The 18,516-nt window shown below is 35.9% G+C and overlaps 1 protein-coding gene across 1 annotated transcript in view; it reads left to right on the plus strand.

Annotated features, from left to right (window-relative positions):
• LOC150097205 (lysosomal alpha-glucosidase-like) overlaps positions 1-18,516 on the plus strand; it is a 228,191-nt gene that overhangs the window by 116,826 nt on the left and 92,849 nt on the right. Inside the window, exons 9-10 of the mRNA XM_090407621.1 lie at positions 2,359-2,561; positions 14,329-14,462. Of these exons, the coding sequence (XP_090263747.1) occupies positions 2,359-2,561; positions 14,329-14,462 (337 nt within the window). The remainder of the gene's footprint in view (positions 1-2,358; positions 2,562-14,328; positions 14,463-18,516) is intronic.

Below are 18,516 nucleotides of genomic sequence, written 5' to 3' on the forward strand. Positions count from 1 at the left end.
CTGTGGGACCATAGGCATAAGTAAGTCTCATTGTCCAGTTTCCCATTCTGATATTTTTCCACATCACTCTACTTGAGACTGCCTGCCATTCAAGAAGATTAGCCTCGTATTTTGTTTTGAATACTATGGCTACTCCTTCTTTTCCTCGATTGTCATTTCCTGAGTATAACATTTTGTATTTATTGCTCAGAAAGATCTGACCAGTTTTTGTCTTTTTTGTTTCAATCACCCCTATTATGTCGATCTGGTACTTATCTAATTCTTCAGCTAGCTCTATTTCTTTGCCATTCAGGCTTCTTATGTTGATAGTACTGATCTTGAACTGTGATGATCTTGAGTTTGGGTATGTTTTAGGTTTTGTTCCAGTAGCTGACTTTTTGCTGTTTGATCTAGTTCCCTGGCAATAACAATGGGGACCTTGTTTAATTGAGTGGCATCCCAGCTGGCATGAAATTTTGTCATGTTGTACCTCATTTTACATTGTTTTAAGCCAATAAGAATAAATTTGGTCGGCTAAATCCCAAATTGCCAGCCCATCCTTGTTTGTTCATTATCCAGTAGATAGTTAACTGGGTACACCACAAGAAAGTGAGAATTGGGCATTATGTCAAATGCCCTGGTTGGTTATCTGCATTCGTTTAAATGCTATGCGGAAGTCTTCTCTCAGTTATATAGCTTTGACTCTTAAGCACCTCGAAAGTAATGTTAGATGGTGCTGAGTATGAGTAGGTATGTAACAGTGGTATATCACACAGTTCTGTACTTGGACCGTTGTTGTTTAAACTGTTTGTCAGTAACATTTGGGAAGTTTTGAGTGTGATCAGTTATTTTGTTAATGATGCCAAGTTATAGAGAATGGTAAAGAATGTAACTGATAGGCAAAGAATTCCTGCAGGCTGATTCGAAGAAACTGGATATATGGACAAATGACAATGAATTCAATTCAGTATTACCAAGTGTAAAGTTATGCGTTTTAGAGAGGACATTACAGGAAAGGTATTATGTTAATGGGAAATTGTTAGGGAGTAGTGAGGCTACAGACTTGGAGGTTACTGTGGACAGTGAGTTAAAGTTCAGGAGTTGCATTGCTAAGATGGTGTAGTCATTGCATCAGATAACAGTATACTCTTAAAGAGAACACTAACTCATAGGAATAAGGAACTTATTCTCCCACTTTAGAAGGCTTTGATCCAACCACATGGAGATAAATTATGCATGCATCATCTAGGTTCCAAGGAAGTGGAGAGATAGTTGAAAAGATTGAGCAGTGAGTAACTAAGATGATAATTGTGTATGAAATTGTGCAACATGAAGGTAGATTAAGGGAATGTAGTCTTCAAAGTTTGAGGAACAGAGGAGATGTGATAGAAATATACCTGTTAATAAAATAAGACTTGAGATTTTGCTGCTTATGGATAGTGGAGGTAAAATTTGGGCCCATTCTTATAAGATGCTAGGGGATGATATTAGGAAGCATGCGAGAGAGGTTGTTCTTGTGGCTTGTTGTGAGTGTAGAATGCATTGCTATTAGATGTTGTGAGTGCATCTTCAGTAAATGTGTTCAAGGAGAGATATGATAGGTATTTTTGTATAAGCATCTAAATGGGTCCCTCTCGCATATTGTCCTTGGACTCCCTGGCTAAAAATGAAAACTGATTTTTATTTCAGATTTTTAAATAAAATTGAAAAAGAAATAAAGAAAATAAACTGCCGTTAGAAGTGTTTAGATTTATTTTGTGTATTCTTGAGTATATTTTTCTTCATGTGATGAAGCTGTCATTTAGAAGACAGTGAAACATGTATAAGTTATTCTTGCAGTTTAGTATTTTTATAATTAGTATGGTAACTCCTTTTATTGTAATTTCTATTTTGTTTTATTCTTGTTTTTTTTTATTCATCCATTGTTTTAGCTTGTAAGTAATGGAATGTTTTCTTTCAAACAAACCTTTTACTTATGTGCTATAAGTTTCCAAACTTTCATGGATGGATTATTATTAATAATAAATAATAATAAAACCACCTAAAATTTCTTCTATTAGCATAAAACCCATTCTACATTGAATTGTAACCTGTTAGTAAAGTTGATATTGGGATATGTTTGCATATTAAAATTCATTGGTGAACAAACTCGTTAGTTTGGATTATCGAAAACTTATATAGAAAACAGACTAAATTGGAATATTTAAAAAATATATATTTTTGTTGATATGCTAAAATAAAAGTAGTGTAACATGAAACTTTCATGTCTCATTTGATATCAAAATTTCATAAATAAATAAATATACTGTTTAACACAAAATCTTATTTTTAATGCTTAAATTGTGAAAAACCTATAACTTTATTTCAATGGGTTTTTAGGATATGAATGAACCATCAAACTTTTATGATGGGACTGTAAATGGTTGCCCTGCCAATTCTTCTCTAGAACATCCACCATATGTTCCAGGAAATGATGGTCCACTTTATACAAAAACTCTGTGCATGACTGCAAAACAATATATCTCAGTGCATTATAATGTTCACAATTTGTATGGGATCACAGAGGCCGTAGCTACAAATATGTGAGTAGTAATTCATTCTTAGTGCATAACAAATTGTTATGTTCTCTTATCATAATGGATGTTAGAAAAATGGTTAGTTAAATTTTAAGATATTGTAAGTATAAGTTTTTTTTTCAAGTTCATCTAATGAAAAAATGGAATTAGTTTATACATGCTTTTTCCATCAAATAAAAATGGTTAAATTACATATAAACGTGTGTTAAATTTGTTTGTGATTTTAAGCTATCCTAGAAAAGAGGAAATAATATGGAAAATTCCTTGCAAATAAACTGGCAAGTGTACTGAGAGAATCAGAGAAAAATGTAAGAAATCTAGGTCATACAGAAAAGTAGTTAAATAAAAATCATGCAAAGAAAGACTGGGAAGATACAATAAATATCAGAATGGCTGTGTATGGGGCAGTCAAAAAAACATTGTTTTAAAACATGGAGTTAAGTAGAATGAAAGAGGAAGACAAGAAGTTGGTTCAGTATATTTGGAGTTGATTAGCAAATGGATGTTGACCAGCAATATGTTATGAGCTTGAGGGAGTAGAGGAAAGGTTGCAGCCAGTTTAGTGGATTACAGTGCACATAAAAATATCTGTAAAAGAGCATAAGGGAGTGGGGGAGATCCAAGCAGGTATGAGAAAGTGACTGGAATGAGTCTCTGAGAGAGGCACTACCAATTTACTAGATCACCAACTTCTGGATAACAGCATGCATTTTTTTGAAAGGTTTTTGGTGCATCACCCCATGTGTGTAAGAAAAAAAATGCTTCAACAGGACATATTTGGGATTTATGCAGGTGAGAAGTAATGTATTAAATCGAAGGGCACGTGTTTTTAGTGACGGTGAAGGAGGCTGAGTGGTTTTAGCATATGCTAGAAGTGTAAGTTAGTTCAACACATAGTATTGGATCTCACATGGAGATCTCATTATTTTCAAAGGTAAGGGGTGGAGTAGCAGAGTGTAGTCTTCCTTATGTGAAATAAGACAAGTGTGTGTTTGGGTAGTATTGGACTTAATAAGATTGTCCTCATCACACTGAAATACGGAAATGAGATCCATATTTAAGGCATTGATTATGGAAGATCTTGTAGTTTGGGATTATATGAGCATTTACAGGTTTGACAAGTGAAAAAAGAGGAATGGAGAGTACTGTCATTGGCAAAATTACTTGAGGTTAATGATAGAAGGTTGTTTACAAACAAGAAAGAGCATGGGTCATCATTGGTGAGGACTATGAAGAAAGGAAGCCATATACACCATGGCATATATAGTAAATGAACAGTTTGCAGTTTGCAAAAGGTGGACCAAAGATGATTGATAAGTAGTCCTTTGTGCCAGATCTGATTACTTAACACGGAAATATCTCAAAAATATGGATAGTTTCACAAACTATCCATAATTTGTGTTCATGGATGACTGAAATTGGCAAGGTTTTGCCACTTTGGATCCTCAGTGAGACAGCTGTGGATCGAGTAGCAGAATCCATATTTGTGGTTATACTGATTAACTGGTGAGCTTCCAGGTTATAACTTTGTTGAATATTTGATGAGTTTCATTCAAATGACATTTAAATTGACAACGTCAATAGGAAAATCTACTTGTAAAAGCTTTAGTTTCTTGAAGTGGTATACTCATAAACAGCGAAACTACATCAAAGGAAACTATCATTTTAGGCTCTTGAACATGAAGATCTTTTATCTTTTTTTTTTTTTTGAAGTGAAAACTATTTTTTATATAAGTGGTAGTTTTCCCAGTAAATTGATTAGATTTATTGTTACTCTATTTAAACATCCAACACCACAAAAATAGACTTCACAATAGAAAAATAATCAAAAACTATCTGCCCATTCTTGACATGTCATACATCTCTTTCAAATGGTTCTTTTTCTATTAGAAAGTCAATATGGAAGATAGGCAATCACATCATCATCTGACCCAGCAATATCGTTAAAATACAAGCTCATACAGCCAGGGTTGTTTGCTATTATGACACAGCTCTTGTCACAGCACTTATTTACCTTCATCATACATTTTTAGCTAGTGGTTACATTCCCTGTAAAATAGACAAAACATTTCATACCTCCTCACTTACTGAAACATGCAAGGACAAAGTACATTTATTCCTATCGCTTAAACTAGCAGTATTATCTGTGTACAAACCATTAATTTACACAGGCATCAACATGGAGTTTGAAGACTTGTTGCCTCTTGCTCTGTCCTAGCTCACCGTAACCATTTTTGACACAATACTTATCACCATTCCTTTTAACTTATTCCTTGACAAGCACTTCTAGCAACCATTTTACTTATTCACCACACTCCAAACAAAACAACAACAAAAAAAAATTATTCTTTCTACCCTTGTTAATCACACACAATTTCCAGAGGACCTCTTATTTCTGCATCAGCACTATAACTCCCATTTTAGTAACTGACATGTTTCTGTCATATTCTCTATTTTCTACCTATCATTCAATTTTTCAACCTGCAAATCTTCAGTCTATCTTCATAGTGAGTATTCCGAACACCTTGTCATCATCTTTGTTGCTTGCCTCACCATTTCCTGAAGAAATTCAGGCATCACATTATCCAGGCATATCAATTTGATGTAGCTGTATATCAAATCTTCAAGGGTAACAATAACCTCCCTATCTCTGCATGTGTCTTTTCAGCCACCAAAATGATGTGTTTCAATTTTAAACTCGTTATCTACTATAATCCCAAATCCCTAACTTTATTTATTTCCTGCAATCTCCCCTCCCCCCCAAATGAAGCACCTGTTTGTGGTGAAGGGAACTTCTCAGTGATGTTAATGGTCCTTTTTCATTCTTTCTCTTTTTTGCTTTTTTTCACTTTTTCTTCGCTCAGCTTCTCCTGAGTCTTTTTTTTTTACTATCCTATCTTCCAGGCTACCATCACCGGGATCCAGTGCCTTGCTGCCATGCGTCAAGACCCGTGGACATCCAGAAAGGGAAATCCTCATAGTCTTGCACTAATCTCGCCTCTGCTTTGGCAAGATGGGGTTGTCCTGGATGGTCTGGCCAGGATCAGTCTTCTAGTGGGCTTAACCTGCAAGGGTGTTGCAATAATTCTTCTTCCCCATGGTCCAGGGACGAGACTTGCTGGGGTGCTTGTATAGCATCCAGGGCAACCCTGGTATTTCATTCCATTCCATTCCTGAGCACAGTCATTGCTTACCGGATGGTGGGTGTCCAATGTGACTCTGTGGTGGATAGGGAGCTCTGGCCCTGAACAAAAAACCACTCGAGCATGAATCCTTCATCCTCAGTTGTTTCAGGGGGCCTTAACAAAGCATCAACCAAGTATTGATATGTTTGATACCTTTCATTAACAGAAGTAAGAAACAAAAGATGTGTATAAATATATGATCATCATCATCAAATTCCTGCCATGTACCCTCAAGGGGTGTACAGGATATAATAGTACTACATGAAAAAAATTACATCATTTCTAACTTCCTATCTACAATTTTCCTTCAAATCAGTCTGTTACTTGTCAAGACTCCAACATTATCAGATCTTATATTTCTATCATCTAAAGCATTTTGTACCGTATCAATCCACCTATATCTTGGTCTTCCTCTGGGTCGTTTTGCTGCCAACCTGGCAGAGAACACTTGTATTGCTAATCTTTCTTCACCCATTCTGTTTAAGTGACCATACCATCTGAGATTAGCTCTGCTAACGCATTTCTGGATGCTGACAATGTCAAGTTGTTTCCTAATATCTTGTTTTTAATATGATATTGCCATTGATGCCATCTGTTCATGCCTATAATCTTTCTCAGGACTCTCATATCTGCAGTCTCTAGTCTTCGGTCAAGTGTTTTATTTCTGACCCCGCTCTCAGATCCATAAGTTAAAACTGGTTTGAACACTGTCTTCTATACAGTTAATTTAGTGTTCCGACTAATTTCTCTCTTATTCCACATGAATTTATTGAATTGACGTCCCACCATACCAGCTTTGATGATTCTGTTGTCTATTTCTATATTGAATTTACGATCTTCAGTAAAAATCGTGCCTAAGTAGCTGAAATGTTTTACTTGTTCCACAGGTTCTCCATTCACAACATAGTTGACATTTTCAATGATTCTGTTTGTTTTCATTGTCTTTGTCTTTTTATTGCTGACATTCATACCATATCTATTACAACAGCTATTCAATTTAGCCAGAGAATCTTGCAGACTTGTAGCGGATTTATTTAGAAGTATAACATCATCCGCATAAAGCAAAGAGCTGACATTAACATCTCCAAATTTTATATCATGTTTAATACCACTTTCCTTCATAATGTAATCCATATAGATAATGAATAACAGAGGGGATAATGTACATCCTTGTCTCACACCAGATTTAACATTAAACCATCTTCCTGTACTTCCTTCAATTCTAACTGCTGACTTACAACTCAAATAAAGACCAAGTATTGCTTGATATAATGCTCCATTGATTGACACCATATAACTGTAGTATATTCGATAGCTTCTCTCTTGGCACCTTGTCATATGCCTTTTCCAAATCGACAAAACTTAAATACAGATCTTTGTTATATTCCTATGCTTTCTCGACTATTTGTTGCAAAGTGAAGATCTGATCCTGACAGCCTCTATTTGGTCTGAATCCAGCTTTTCTTCTACAATTCTTCTCAATCATTTCTCAAGTATACTTGCATAGATCTTCCCAGGAACACTTAGTAGGGAAATACCTCTGTAATTCTCACATTCAGTTTTATTTCCCTTTTTATATATGGGTACTGTGAGAGCTCTACTCCAATCATCTGGAATTCGTCCCTGTGTCCAGGCTTTCTGAACTATGCAGTGCAGCCACTGTAAGACTTTTATGCCACCATACTTCAGCATTTCTGGTCGAATATCATCTACTCCTGCTGCCTTTCCACATTTTAAGCCTTTGATGACTTTTTCTACTTCAAGTATGGATATGTATTCCTAACTGCATGCCTGGTCAGTGTTTTTTACCACTGTGCTGTCATCACTGCTTGTTTCAAATAGCAGTTTTTCAAAGTAATTACTCCATGCTTCAAGGATATCTTTTTCTTCCGTTTTTATCTCACCTTTACCATCTCTAACTCGTTTTACAGCACTCTTTCCTCCATTCCTAAGCTTCTTCAACAACCTCCAAGAATATCTTACCACCTTCTTGATATTTATTTTCTATATTCTTGCCAAAGTCCTCCCATGACTTTTGTTTAGCTAATTTTACACAGTGTTTAGCATTCTTGGATTTGTCTCTATATTCTCTAAGAGCACAAGCTGACTTATTTACCAGGAACTTTTGATATGTTTTCTTCTTTTCCTTCACTGCCTCTAACTTCCTGTGTTCACCATGGAGTTCTAATTTTCCTATCCTTGCAGACAACTTCACCACATGTGCCTCTCTAGCCGAATCAATCAGGATTTTCTTCAAGACATGCCACTGAATCTCCAAGGTTTGATTCCTGTTCTCAAACTCTTTCATTTTTTCTTCAATAATTTTTGTGTATTTTAGTCTACAGTTCACATCTGAGAGCTGTTGAACTTTTATTCGCTTTAAAACTTTCTTACATGTTATTCTTCTCAATATGAAATTCAATTTTATCCTGCTCAAGACTAAATAGTGATCACTTCCAATTTCAAATCCTCTGTACACTCTGGTGTCCTGCACTAGGGAGAAACATCACTATCAACAATAATCTATAATAATACTCAATAATCATACTCAATGAGACTTTTCTTATTCCTTGCCTCTTCTCTACATGTGAATTTGTGCACATTTTTACGTTGGTACATGGTGTTAGTAATAACCAGTCCATGTCCTGAGCAGAAATCCAACAGATATTTGCCATTATTATTAGCTTTGCTCTTTTCTCCAAATTTTCCAAAAATATTTTTGTATGTCTGACAATTATTTCCTACTCTAGTATTTAGATCCACAACAAGGACCAACTTTTCCTTTTTCTAAAGCCTCAAAAAATTCCTCCACTTCTACCTTAGTAGAACCTTTGTGGGACCATAGGCACAAATAAGTCTCATTGTCCAGTTCCCCATTCTCATATTTGTCCACATTACTCTACTCGAGACTGACTGCCATTCAAGAAGATTAGCCTCGTATTTTGTGTTGAATACTATGGCTACTCCTTCTTTTCCTTGATTGTCATTGCCTGAATATAACATTTTGTGTTTATTGCTCAGAAAGATCTGACCAGTTTTTGTCTTTTTTGTTTCAGTCACCCCTATCATGTCAATCTGGTACTTATCTAATTCCTCCGCTAGCTCCATTTCTTTGCCATTCAGGCTTCTAATGTTGATAGTACCAATCTTTAACTCTGGTGATGTTGAGTTGGGGTGTGTTTTCAGATTTGTTTTAGTAGCTGACTTTTCGCTGTTCGCCGTGGTTCCCTGGCAAAAACAACGGGGGCCTTGTTTAACCAGGCGACGCCCCAGCCAGCATGAAATTTTGTCATGTTGTACCATCATTTTTTATTTTGGTTTAACCAATAAGAATACAATTTCATGCCCCAGCTAGCATGAAATTTTGTCATGTTGTACCATCATTTTTTATTTTGGTTTAACCAATAAGAATACAATTTGGTCGGCTAAATCCCAAATTGCCAGTATCCAAGTAGATACCCAGCAGAGTTCAACACGAGAAGGTGATGATTGGGCTTTAGGTCAGAAGCCCTGGTTGGTTCTCTGCATTCCTTTGAAGGCTATGTGGAGATCTCCTCTCAGTTATACAGCTTTGACCCTTAAGCACCACCAGTTTTTCTAATTATCCATACTACAGATGAAAAGCCAATAGGAGAAATGTTGCCCTTTTTCATTCAAAAGGGTATAAAAGGGTTGGCAGTTTGGCTGGAGAATCAAAGCAGTTCTTAACTGTTTTGGAAGAACCAGAATGGTTGAGAACTGTTTACATTCTTACATTATAGCAGTGTCCTTGTAGAAACATCATATCAACAACATTCTGAAAAACTACTCAGAGCAACATAAAGTACAGTAGCAAGCTTACTCTTTCTTCTCATCCTTAGCAGAATTCAATTCTGTAATGGTCAGCTCTTCCATCAGTGTTGCAGTGACTTATATAACAATATATTACACAAGCTGCCATGATTGTTTTCCACATGTCTCTAAGAGATGGTGGAATGATGATTGTACAACAGCCAAAGGAGCTCAGAAGAAAGCATGGAATATTTTCCTTAGATATTCTACAACAACAAATCTAATTGCTTTGAAATATACTCAAACCTGAGCAAGATATATCCATCATCAGAGCCAGAAAGAATCCTGGATCCATGATACTTATATCACTCCATCAAGAGCAAAATATGGATAAAAAACCCTGGAAAATGAAAGGCAGATACACTACCCACCAGTTCTCTATCCTAGAACATAATAGTTGTACAGTTGCTGACCCAACAGTAATTGCTGATACATTCGGAGAGGTTTTTACAAAAATTCCTTGTCCCAAAAAAAAGCAAAGCAAAAAACAACAACAAATCCAGTTTACTTTGAACAGCACGAAGAATATAACAAGTTGCTTACCAAAGAAGAAACAAAAGCTGCTTTGCTTAAATGCTGTGCAACTGCTGTTGGGCCAGATAATATTCATTATGAAATGGTAAAACATCTGTCACGTTAAAGATACCAAGCAATTTTATAAGCTGGATTTTTTTAATCCTTTTTCCCACGTAAGCAAACAGACAAGTAAGTCAAGTTTGCGGCTGCAACTAGTACAACTCGCGGTAAAGGTGGAGCAAGCTGTGTTCACTTTCCTTAGAATTTTCCTCTAATGCAAAGCACATTTCCTTGCGGAAATGTATGATGCTATGCATTATGGTAATGGTCACTACCCTTACAGATGTCGACCTTTATGGAGGTCTCGTCAGTGGGAGCCAGACCTAAAAAATGCCAAGGGTGAAGTAATACAGAGCTTATAAATATTTTACCTAAACAAGTTGCCATAAGGTGCTTTGACCTCATTAAATAAAAATCTTAGGATGAGAATAATATGTGGAAAGGTTTTTACCTTGGGTATATATTATGTTAAAGATACCAAGCAATTTTATAAGCTAGGTTTTTTTAATCCTTTTTTCCCAAGTAATCTGTCACCATTGTCACATGGATAAGCTGTTGCACCTATACAACAAAATTTTATGTGAGAACATATTTCCGGATACCTGGTAGAAGGCAATTATTATTGCCTTCCCTAAGCAGGAAATGATCCAAAACCCCTAGATAACTACTGTCCTGACCAACTGCTTGTTCAAGATTCTAAAAAAAAAAATGGTTAATTCTCATATTTTATGCTTTCTGGAGAGAAACAACTTTTTTCAGAACACAATCTGGCTTTCGAAAATATGATTCTACTACTGATCATCTAGTCTGGCTAAAGGCATCCATTAGAGATGCCTTCCTATGATGTGAGCATCTAGTATGTTTTCTTTGATATTCATATGACACTGCTTGGAGATTTGGTATATTGAAAAACCTACACAAACTGCTCTCCCACAATTGTATATTCAAGAAGAGGTAGACCCACAAGGTTCAGTTTTAATTGTCATGCATTTTGCAATCAAGTTTAACTTGATAACAGAATAACTTTCTTCAGCTGTAAGTACTATCCTGTATATGGACAACTTCATGTCTTCTGCTGTTCCTGTAATATTTGGGTAATAGAGAGACAGTAGCAGCAAGTCATTGTGGGTTCAGTTCAAACTGAACCCACAAGGTTCAGTTTTAATTGTCATGCATTTTGCAATCAAGTTTAACTTGATAACAGAATAACTTTCTTCAGCTGTAAGTACTATCCTGTATATGGACAACTTCATGTCTTCTGCTGTTCCTGTAATATTTGGGTAATAGAGAGACAGTAGCAGCAAGTCATTGACCATCTCTCAAATGAGTGCCTTGCAGATGTGTTCAGATTTTCACAGCAGATGACAGCTTGTGTGCACTTTTGCTGCAGACAGTCTTCACCCTGATCCAGAACTCCGACTAGGACAAACATTGATTCCATTTGCAACAGAAGCCAAGTTTTTGGGACTTATATATGACATCTAACTCCTTTCCTCTCTCACATCTCAGTTACAAGACAAGTGCTATAAAACAATGAACATTCTGTGCACCCTTTGAGGTGTTCACACATGTTCTTTTTGTTCATTTGTACAAAATTATGATTACAATAAACTTGATTATGGATCCAATCTAAAAGTTCTCCTACAAGTTCTAGAAATTGCTGTAGATAACATAGCTGTGACACCATGAAACGCATTCATTTCCACCATGACAGTCATACATACTAACACATAGCTTTTTTTTTAAACAGGCTACTGAAATTTTTCACCCATTTTGTCATCTACTAGTAGTTCTTTGAAGCTCAGAATTGAACATGATTTTATGCTTTTTTACACAGAAGGCTCAAAATCAGAGGACCTAGTAGGATCTTCTGCCATCTTTCCTGACAGCATATCTGTGCAAATCCCACTAGAGTGTACCATCTTTAGAGCCGAGCTGTACGCAATAGAGCTTGCTTTAAAATACATCAGATTTCATCTCTACCAAAGGTGCATAATATATTCAGAAAGTTCTCCTTGTTTCCTTTGCAATTCTGATACAGCAGAGAGAGTGCAAAAGTATCAGGATTGTAGAATACTGATTATGAAGACGGATTGAGAATTTGTAGACTGCAGGCACTAGCAAACAGGAGAAAGTGGGGTAATGTGATTGTGGCCTACAAACTTGAATACATGGGTCATACATGATTTCAATTGATGAAATTTTTCATTTTATGGAGGATGGGGAAACGAGAAATCCCAAGTACCTTGACTCTGCAATCCTAGCTAGTTGCACTTAATCTTAAGATGATGATGTTTCTCGTTTTTATTTTGTTTTTTACTTTACAAATATGATTTTTATAGTTCATACTTCTATCCAGGTTCACTGCCAGGTATTGCGAATGAGGATCATATTTGACTCAGCTGCCACAGAAAATTAGGTTGAGTTGGCAGTTTGCCTCCTTGTTAAGATGGAAAGGTGTGGACACTTTTGGTGGGGTTTGGCTTTAGGTGCCACTGCTCTTTCTTGAGCAGTGGCACCTTGAGGATCTACAAATCTGTGTTCAGGGAATCAAAAGAAGGCAATTGCTTTAGTATTGCCATGTCACTCAATGTCTCCAACTTGGCATCCAAAGGGTATCATCCCTGCTTGACTTCTTTTTACTCAGAGTGGTGTGTGATTGGAATGGATTGCCATTGGATGTTGTGTGCGCAAGCAGTGTAAATGAATTCAAGAACATGTATGACAGCTGGTGCGTGTAATGTATAATCTCCCTGTTGAGGAGTCTCTGACTCACCGGAGATCTTTCTTAATAATAATGAAAAATTCTATTTAATGATGCTGTTCTCCAATTCAGTACCTATCTAATTCATCCTCCTGATGCTGGATATGTAATCTAATACTGCTTTCCTTAAATGCTCTTTGACTTTCCCATGCATTAAACTTATCTTTACCTTCATTTTATTATTTTATAACTACAAGTTTTGTAATTTTAGATATAATCCTTCTTAACTTAAGATTTCATAAATTTTAGTAACTTCCAGGTCAAGACCACATAATTACTCGTCATAACCAGAAGTAAATAATTATATTAGTTATGGACAAATTCTATTATGCTATCACTTGATCCATTATTCTCAAATCCTGGATACCTTCCATCTCATGGTGTTTTATGTAATTATCTCTTGGTAGCTAATAAATTCTGCTTCCTCATCTCTTCCCCATGTACCCTTTCATCCTTCCAATGCATGCAGCCTATGTTTCCTATAATTTTTCTTCTGTAATGATTATTTGCTCTGTGCTTATTGTGAGCTCATTGCCAATGAGTATATTACCTTTTGTTTCCTCTGGCCTAACAGCAACCAGCTGTTGGCTTTTATCTCACACTAAACAGCTTATAATGTGCTCCTCTCAACTGCCTTCCTGCTGGACTTCTTTTGCTGGTTGTATTTCTTTTGCTATCGTTTGCAGTCCTTTTCTCTCCATTCTTCATAATAATAGTCTGTTCCATTTTATCTGACTCTTCCTCTGTTATCCAAGCTTAACTAATGTCTAATTTTTAGCCAGTTCAAGCTAACCATTGCCAAAACTTGTCACCCTTGTACCTAATACTTTTAACATGAGTATGTTATTAGTATTATGGGACACCTCCAAGGACTCATCACGATAGGGCACTCTGCTACACACGCATTTAACCATCTCCCCCTATACTTAATTCTCCTACTACACACAACTGCCATCGATGCTATCTACCACCCATCACCACCACCACCAACAGAAATTTTTGTTTGCAAATTGTATATGTGTTCTGAAAGCAGATTTGCGCCTGTATGTGGGATGAAAAACTCGAGTTTCCAGGAGAAAAAAAAAACATGTTACCTCCATATGAGATTGTCTAATCTAACTCACCTTCAATGAAAAAGGTCCATATAAAGATTCCTATTGTAATCATGATAATTGAACTTGGGCCTTTTCCAATCAAAGGGTGTATTATACTGTCATTTTTCCAATTGCACTATGGAGGCACTTGTATATATAAGGAATATATACATATATTGATGCTATTAGAGAGGATTATCATCATTCTGAACTGCTTTACTTTTAAGAATTAGTTGTTAGTTGAGTGAAAATATATTTAAAGAACTGAATGTCTAACAAATATGTCTCATGCCAAGTATATAATATTTCTCATTTTGTTGTAGTGCTTTATCTAGTGTTCGAATGAAGCGGCCTTTCATTATCTCAAGATCCACATTTCCAGGCATAGGTCATTTTGGCGGACACTGGGATGGTGATATCTCCTCTACTTGGGAAGACATGAGATGGAGTATACCATGTTCGTATATTTTTTCTTAATTTTATAAATTTTTAAAGTTTTCCTGCATCATGCATTTTTTTTATCTTACTAATTTATTGTCCAAGTAGCGTGCCAAAAACTTTAATATGAAGTGTATAATAATAAATAATAATATTAATCTATTAATTTTACTCCATAATATTGCTCTGGAACCTAACAGTATTCATTAGTTGGGCAGATTTGTGATTTATATAATGTTAACAGCGGTTCAGGGGTGAAGTAACGTCTTGAAGGATACTGAAATCCTAGTTTTTTTGAAGCTGATGATGCAGCCATTTTCTTCTTAACAACCATGAAAAAATGTAGTGTTGGATATTTGAAATAAATCTTTGATGCTCTTTGGGGAATTATTTTGAAATGAAGTGATGTAAATAAATTGATCATATCGGATGTTTAAAGCATCAACCACACTAGAAAAGATTAAAAACTATTTTTAATGATCCAATATTTCATCGCAGTCACTGAGACACCTTCAAGGGATTACAACTAACAATTGTAATACACACAAAGGTAACACAATGCTGAATGAAACACAGTTGCAGGGATGAAGGAAGAGGAAAAGAAACTTGTTCTGTTTGTTTCAAGGTGCACTGTGAAGGGATGTTGAGCAGCAGCTGCACGTGTTCCAACGAGTTTAGTACTAAGTGGAGGAATTATTGATATTTCAGATGAGTATTTCCCATGGAAATATTTGTAGAATATACATATTGCAGAAACCAAATGTCTGTGCAAAAGTGGAGGGAGTGAGTTGGTAAGAGATGGGTCATTAATAAGTCTAATTGCTCTCCTCTGTATTGAATCAAGCATTTTGAGGGAGCGTTTAGGGACCTCACCCCATATGTGAAAGCAGTATTCAATAGTTGGGCATATTTGTGATTTATATAATGTTAACAGCTGTTCAGGGGCGTAGTAATGTCTTGAAGGAAAGAGAAATCCTAGTTTTTTTGAAGCTGAGGATGCAATGGTTGTGATGTGTTTATGCCATGAGAGGTTTGATGTCAGGATAATTCTAAGAAGAGAAATCTCAAATTGTCTGGAAATTTGGATATTGTATATAATACTGGGAAAAAATGGTTCTTTTTTATGAGAAGTAGGACAGAACTGGGTTTTATTGGCATTGAAATTGATGAGGTTATCTGAATCACATTGGAGGATGGCTCAGAGATCAGAATTGAGGGCAGTGGTGGTTAATGTTCTGTAGGTTGAGGTGAGTTGTATAGAGTGAGGTTTATCAAATGAAAGGAAGTGGAATGTGCTGTCATTTGCAAAACTGTATATTGGGTTGGAGGTCAACTGAAGTAGGTCACTGATATATAGCAGGAAAAGGGTTGCAGAAGTCCTGAGACAGACAGACCAAATGATGGCAGTTTGCTTAGTAAGCCTTTGTGCCAGACCTGGTCAAAAGTATTTGGAGATATCAAATGCAACCACTTGAGATTTGCCAAAATTCTCCCTGGCATTTTTCCAGAGATGGGTGGCATGTGAGCAGATCTCCTGTTGATCGGTCGTGACAGAATCCATACTGGTGGTCATTTATTAGGTGGGTGCCTTCAAGATAGTGTAGGAATTGGGAATTGGTGATTTTTTTTCCCATTATTTTAGAAAGGACTGAGGTAAGCGAGATAGGGCAGTAGTTGGATGGCAGTGACTTGTCGCCCTTCTTTGGAATGGGTTGAATATAGGCCAGTTTCAGGTTGTGGAAGAGATATCAGTGGAGTAATGGAGTATATAGGTGACATAGGATAGGAGTCAGTTCTGGTGCACAAACTTTCAGGGCAATTTGAGAGATGTCATCAGGGCCAGGAGACTTTTTTTGTGTGTGTAATTTGTACAGTATTTTTTCTGATCTCTTTCTGGTAAAATGATATAGGGGACATTGTATGTTGGGCATCTGGAATGGGGGGGGGGGCATTTACCATTGTCAGTTATGCATGTATTGGAAGCAAAATATGAAGCCAGAAGAGTGGCTTTTTCTGTGGGTGATGATGCAGTAGAGTCACCTGGATATGATAGGGATGGGAATAGTGTTGGACAGAAGTTATGGCCAATTGCTTTGGCAAGAGACCAAAAGGCTCAGCTGCTGTTTGGACAGGCTGCTAGTTTCCTGCTTTTTGCTCTTTCGAACTCATTTTGGAAGCATTGATTGTTTTTTTTTTTGCATGCATTTCAGGCTTCAGTTTAAGCTCTAAAGGAGGATGGGGTTTTTGATATGCAGTTTTCTAGCAAGAACTGTCATGTATTTGAGCTTAGCTAAATTCTTCTAATTTACTTGTTTTTTTTTTTTTTTTTTTTTTAAATGTATGCATGTAATTAATCTTTGTATTTAATTTATGTGGTCATTTTTTTTTTTTTTTGGTTTGTTGCATGTTCTGTTACAATCAAAGTTGCATTTTATTGTTATATTGAACATCAGTAGCTCTCAGCTTCAGTATATCTGACTTGTCTTCTGATTACCATACTCAAAAGACTACATCATTTTTGATCAGTATTGTTATGCACTGGTGAGAGTACAGTAACCTATGACCATAATATAAAATTATGTGTAAGTAAAAGGTACAAAATTACAATAAAATTACAGGTAAGTCAAACCTGTAATTTTTTTTGTGACTCCCAAGCTATGAAAGGTTGCAAGCCTATTAGTACTGTGGGTGGACCAGGAGTTCTTTTTTCTGTTTTTATTACTCTTATATGTTTTTTTTTGTATTTATTTTTTTTTCATAATTTGGAAATAAAACCTGCTCTACAGACTGAACATTGAACTTTTTTAAGCCACTTCAGCCTTCATTAAGTGGAGAATTGGTGTCTCACATTAGGTGATGAAATTCAATATCTTCCTCCTAAAGGTAATCATGAACATTCGTTCCATGGCAAGATTTGAACCTGCATCCTGTTGGTTGATGAACTGCAATGCCAATTTCTCAGCCAACCAGCCAGACAAAATTGCCCAAACATATTTTTTTTTTTTTTTCAAACAGACAGCATCAAAGACTTGGTAATCAGAACGGGTGTTAACTGTAGGTATTGACTTTTTTAATTTTTTAAATTTTTGCTTGTTTTCTGTTTTACACAATTGATTGAATCATTCATCTTAATGTAATACTTCCTACAGTATTTTATATTGGTTTCTTTTTCCTATATGTCATTTTTTTTTTAGTTTCATTTATCTTTGGTCATATAATTATCAATTTCTCAGTTACCTTCTAAATGTTGTTTAGTATAATACAGCGAAACCTTGAGTCATCATTCTCGTTACCTTTTTGTTTTCCCACATATTTTATCCCCGTATCCATATTTTTTCCACACTATTTTATCCCCGTTCCATCAATTCTCAAATTGTTGTTTTATCACTTCGATCATTTACAAATCACAGTCTTGATGCCACATTTTCACATATGGATAGTTTTTTTTTAAATTTGAAACAGTGTACTCTTTGCTCTCTACCCTTTTCTTTGGACTAAATGATAAAACCACTGTCCGTTGTTGAGAGTAATGCTTCATCATGAATGGTTTATGAGTGCATTACTTTTGAGTTTTACTTCATTGCAAGTGGTTCTGTGCATTGTCATGTGCTTCATAGTTTCACCTGTTTACCCTCATCAAACCATTTATGAATTAATTTGTTCCTGTTTTTATTACAGTACTGTACTTGATTATATTTTGTTTCTGTTATTGTTTTATTTTATTTTTTTGTTCCTCTTATTTTATTATTCTTGGACCATGTCATAACTTAAAAAGCAAGTGAGAGCTCTGCACGACTGATTGAAAATATTGTACTGCAGAGAAACATGTCGACATTGCCAAATATCTTGGATTTGTTCCAAGCTCACTAAATTCCATAATTCACAAAGAAGGACAAAATCCAAGAGCAGATAGAAAAATGTGGTAATGCCAGTAGAAAAGGAATACAGGTAAGGAGTCAACATTCACTGAGTTGGAATGTACTCTTCACGTGGTACCAGCAGGCATGGGTATCGGATATTCCAGTTGATGGAACCAGTCTTTGTGAAAAGGTGAAGATGATTGCAGTGCAGCT

The sequence above is a fragment of the Typopeltis vanoorti genome, chromosome 17 (assembly GCF_054136105.1).
Source record: "Typopeltis vanoorti isolate ZY-2024b chromosome 17, IOZ_Tvanoo_1.0, whole genome shotgun sequence".
Lineage (NCBI taxonomy): Eukaryota > Metazoa > Arthropoda > Arachnida > Uropygi > Thelyphonidae > Typopeltis > Typopeltis vanoorti.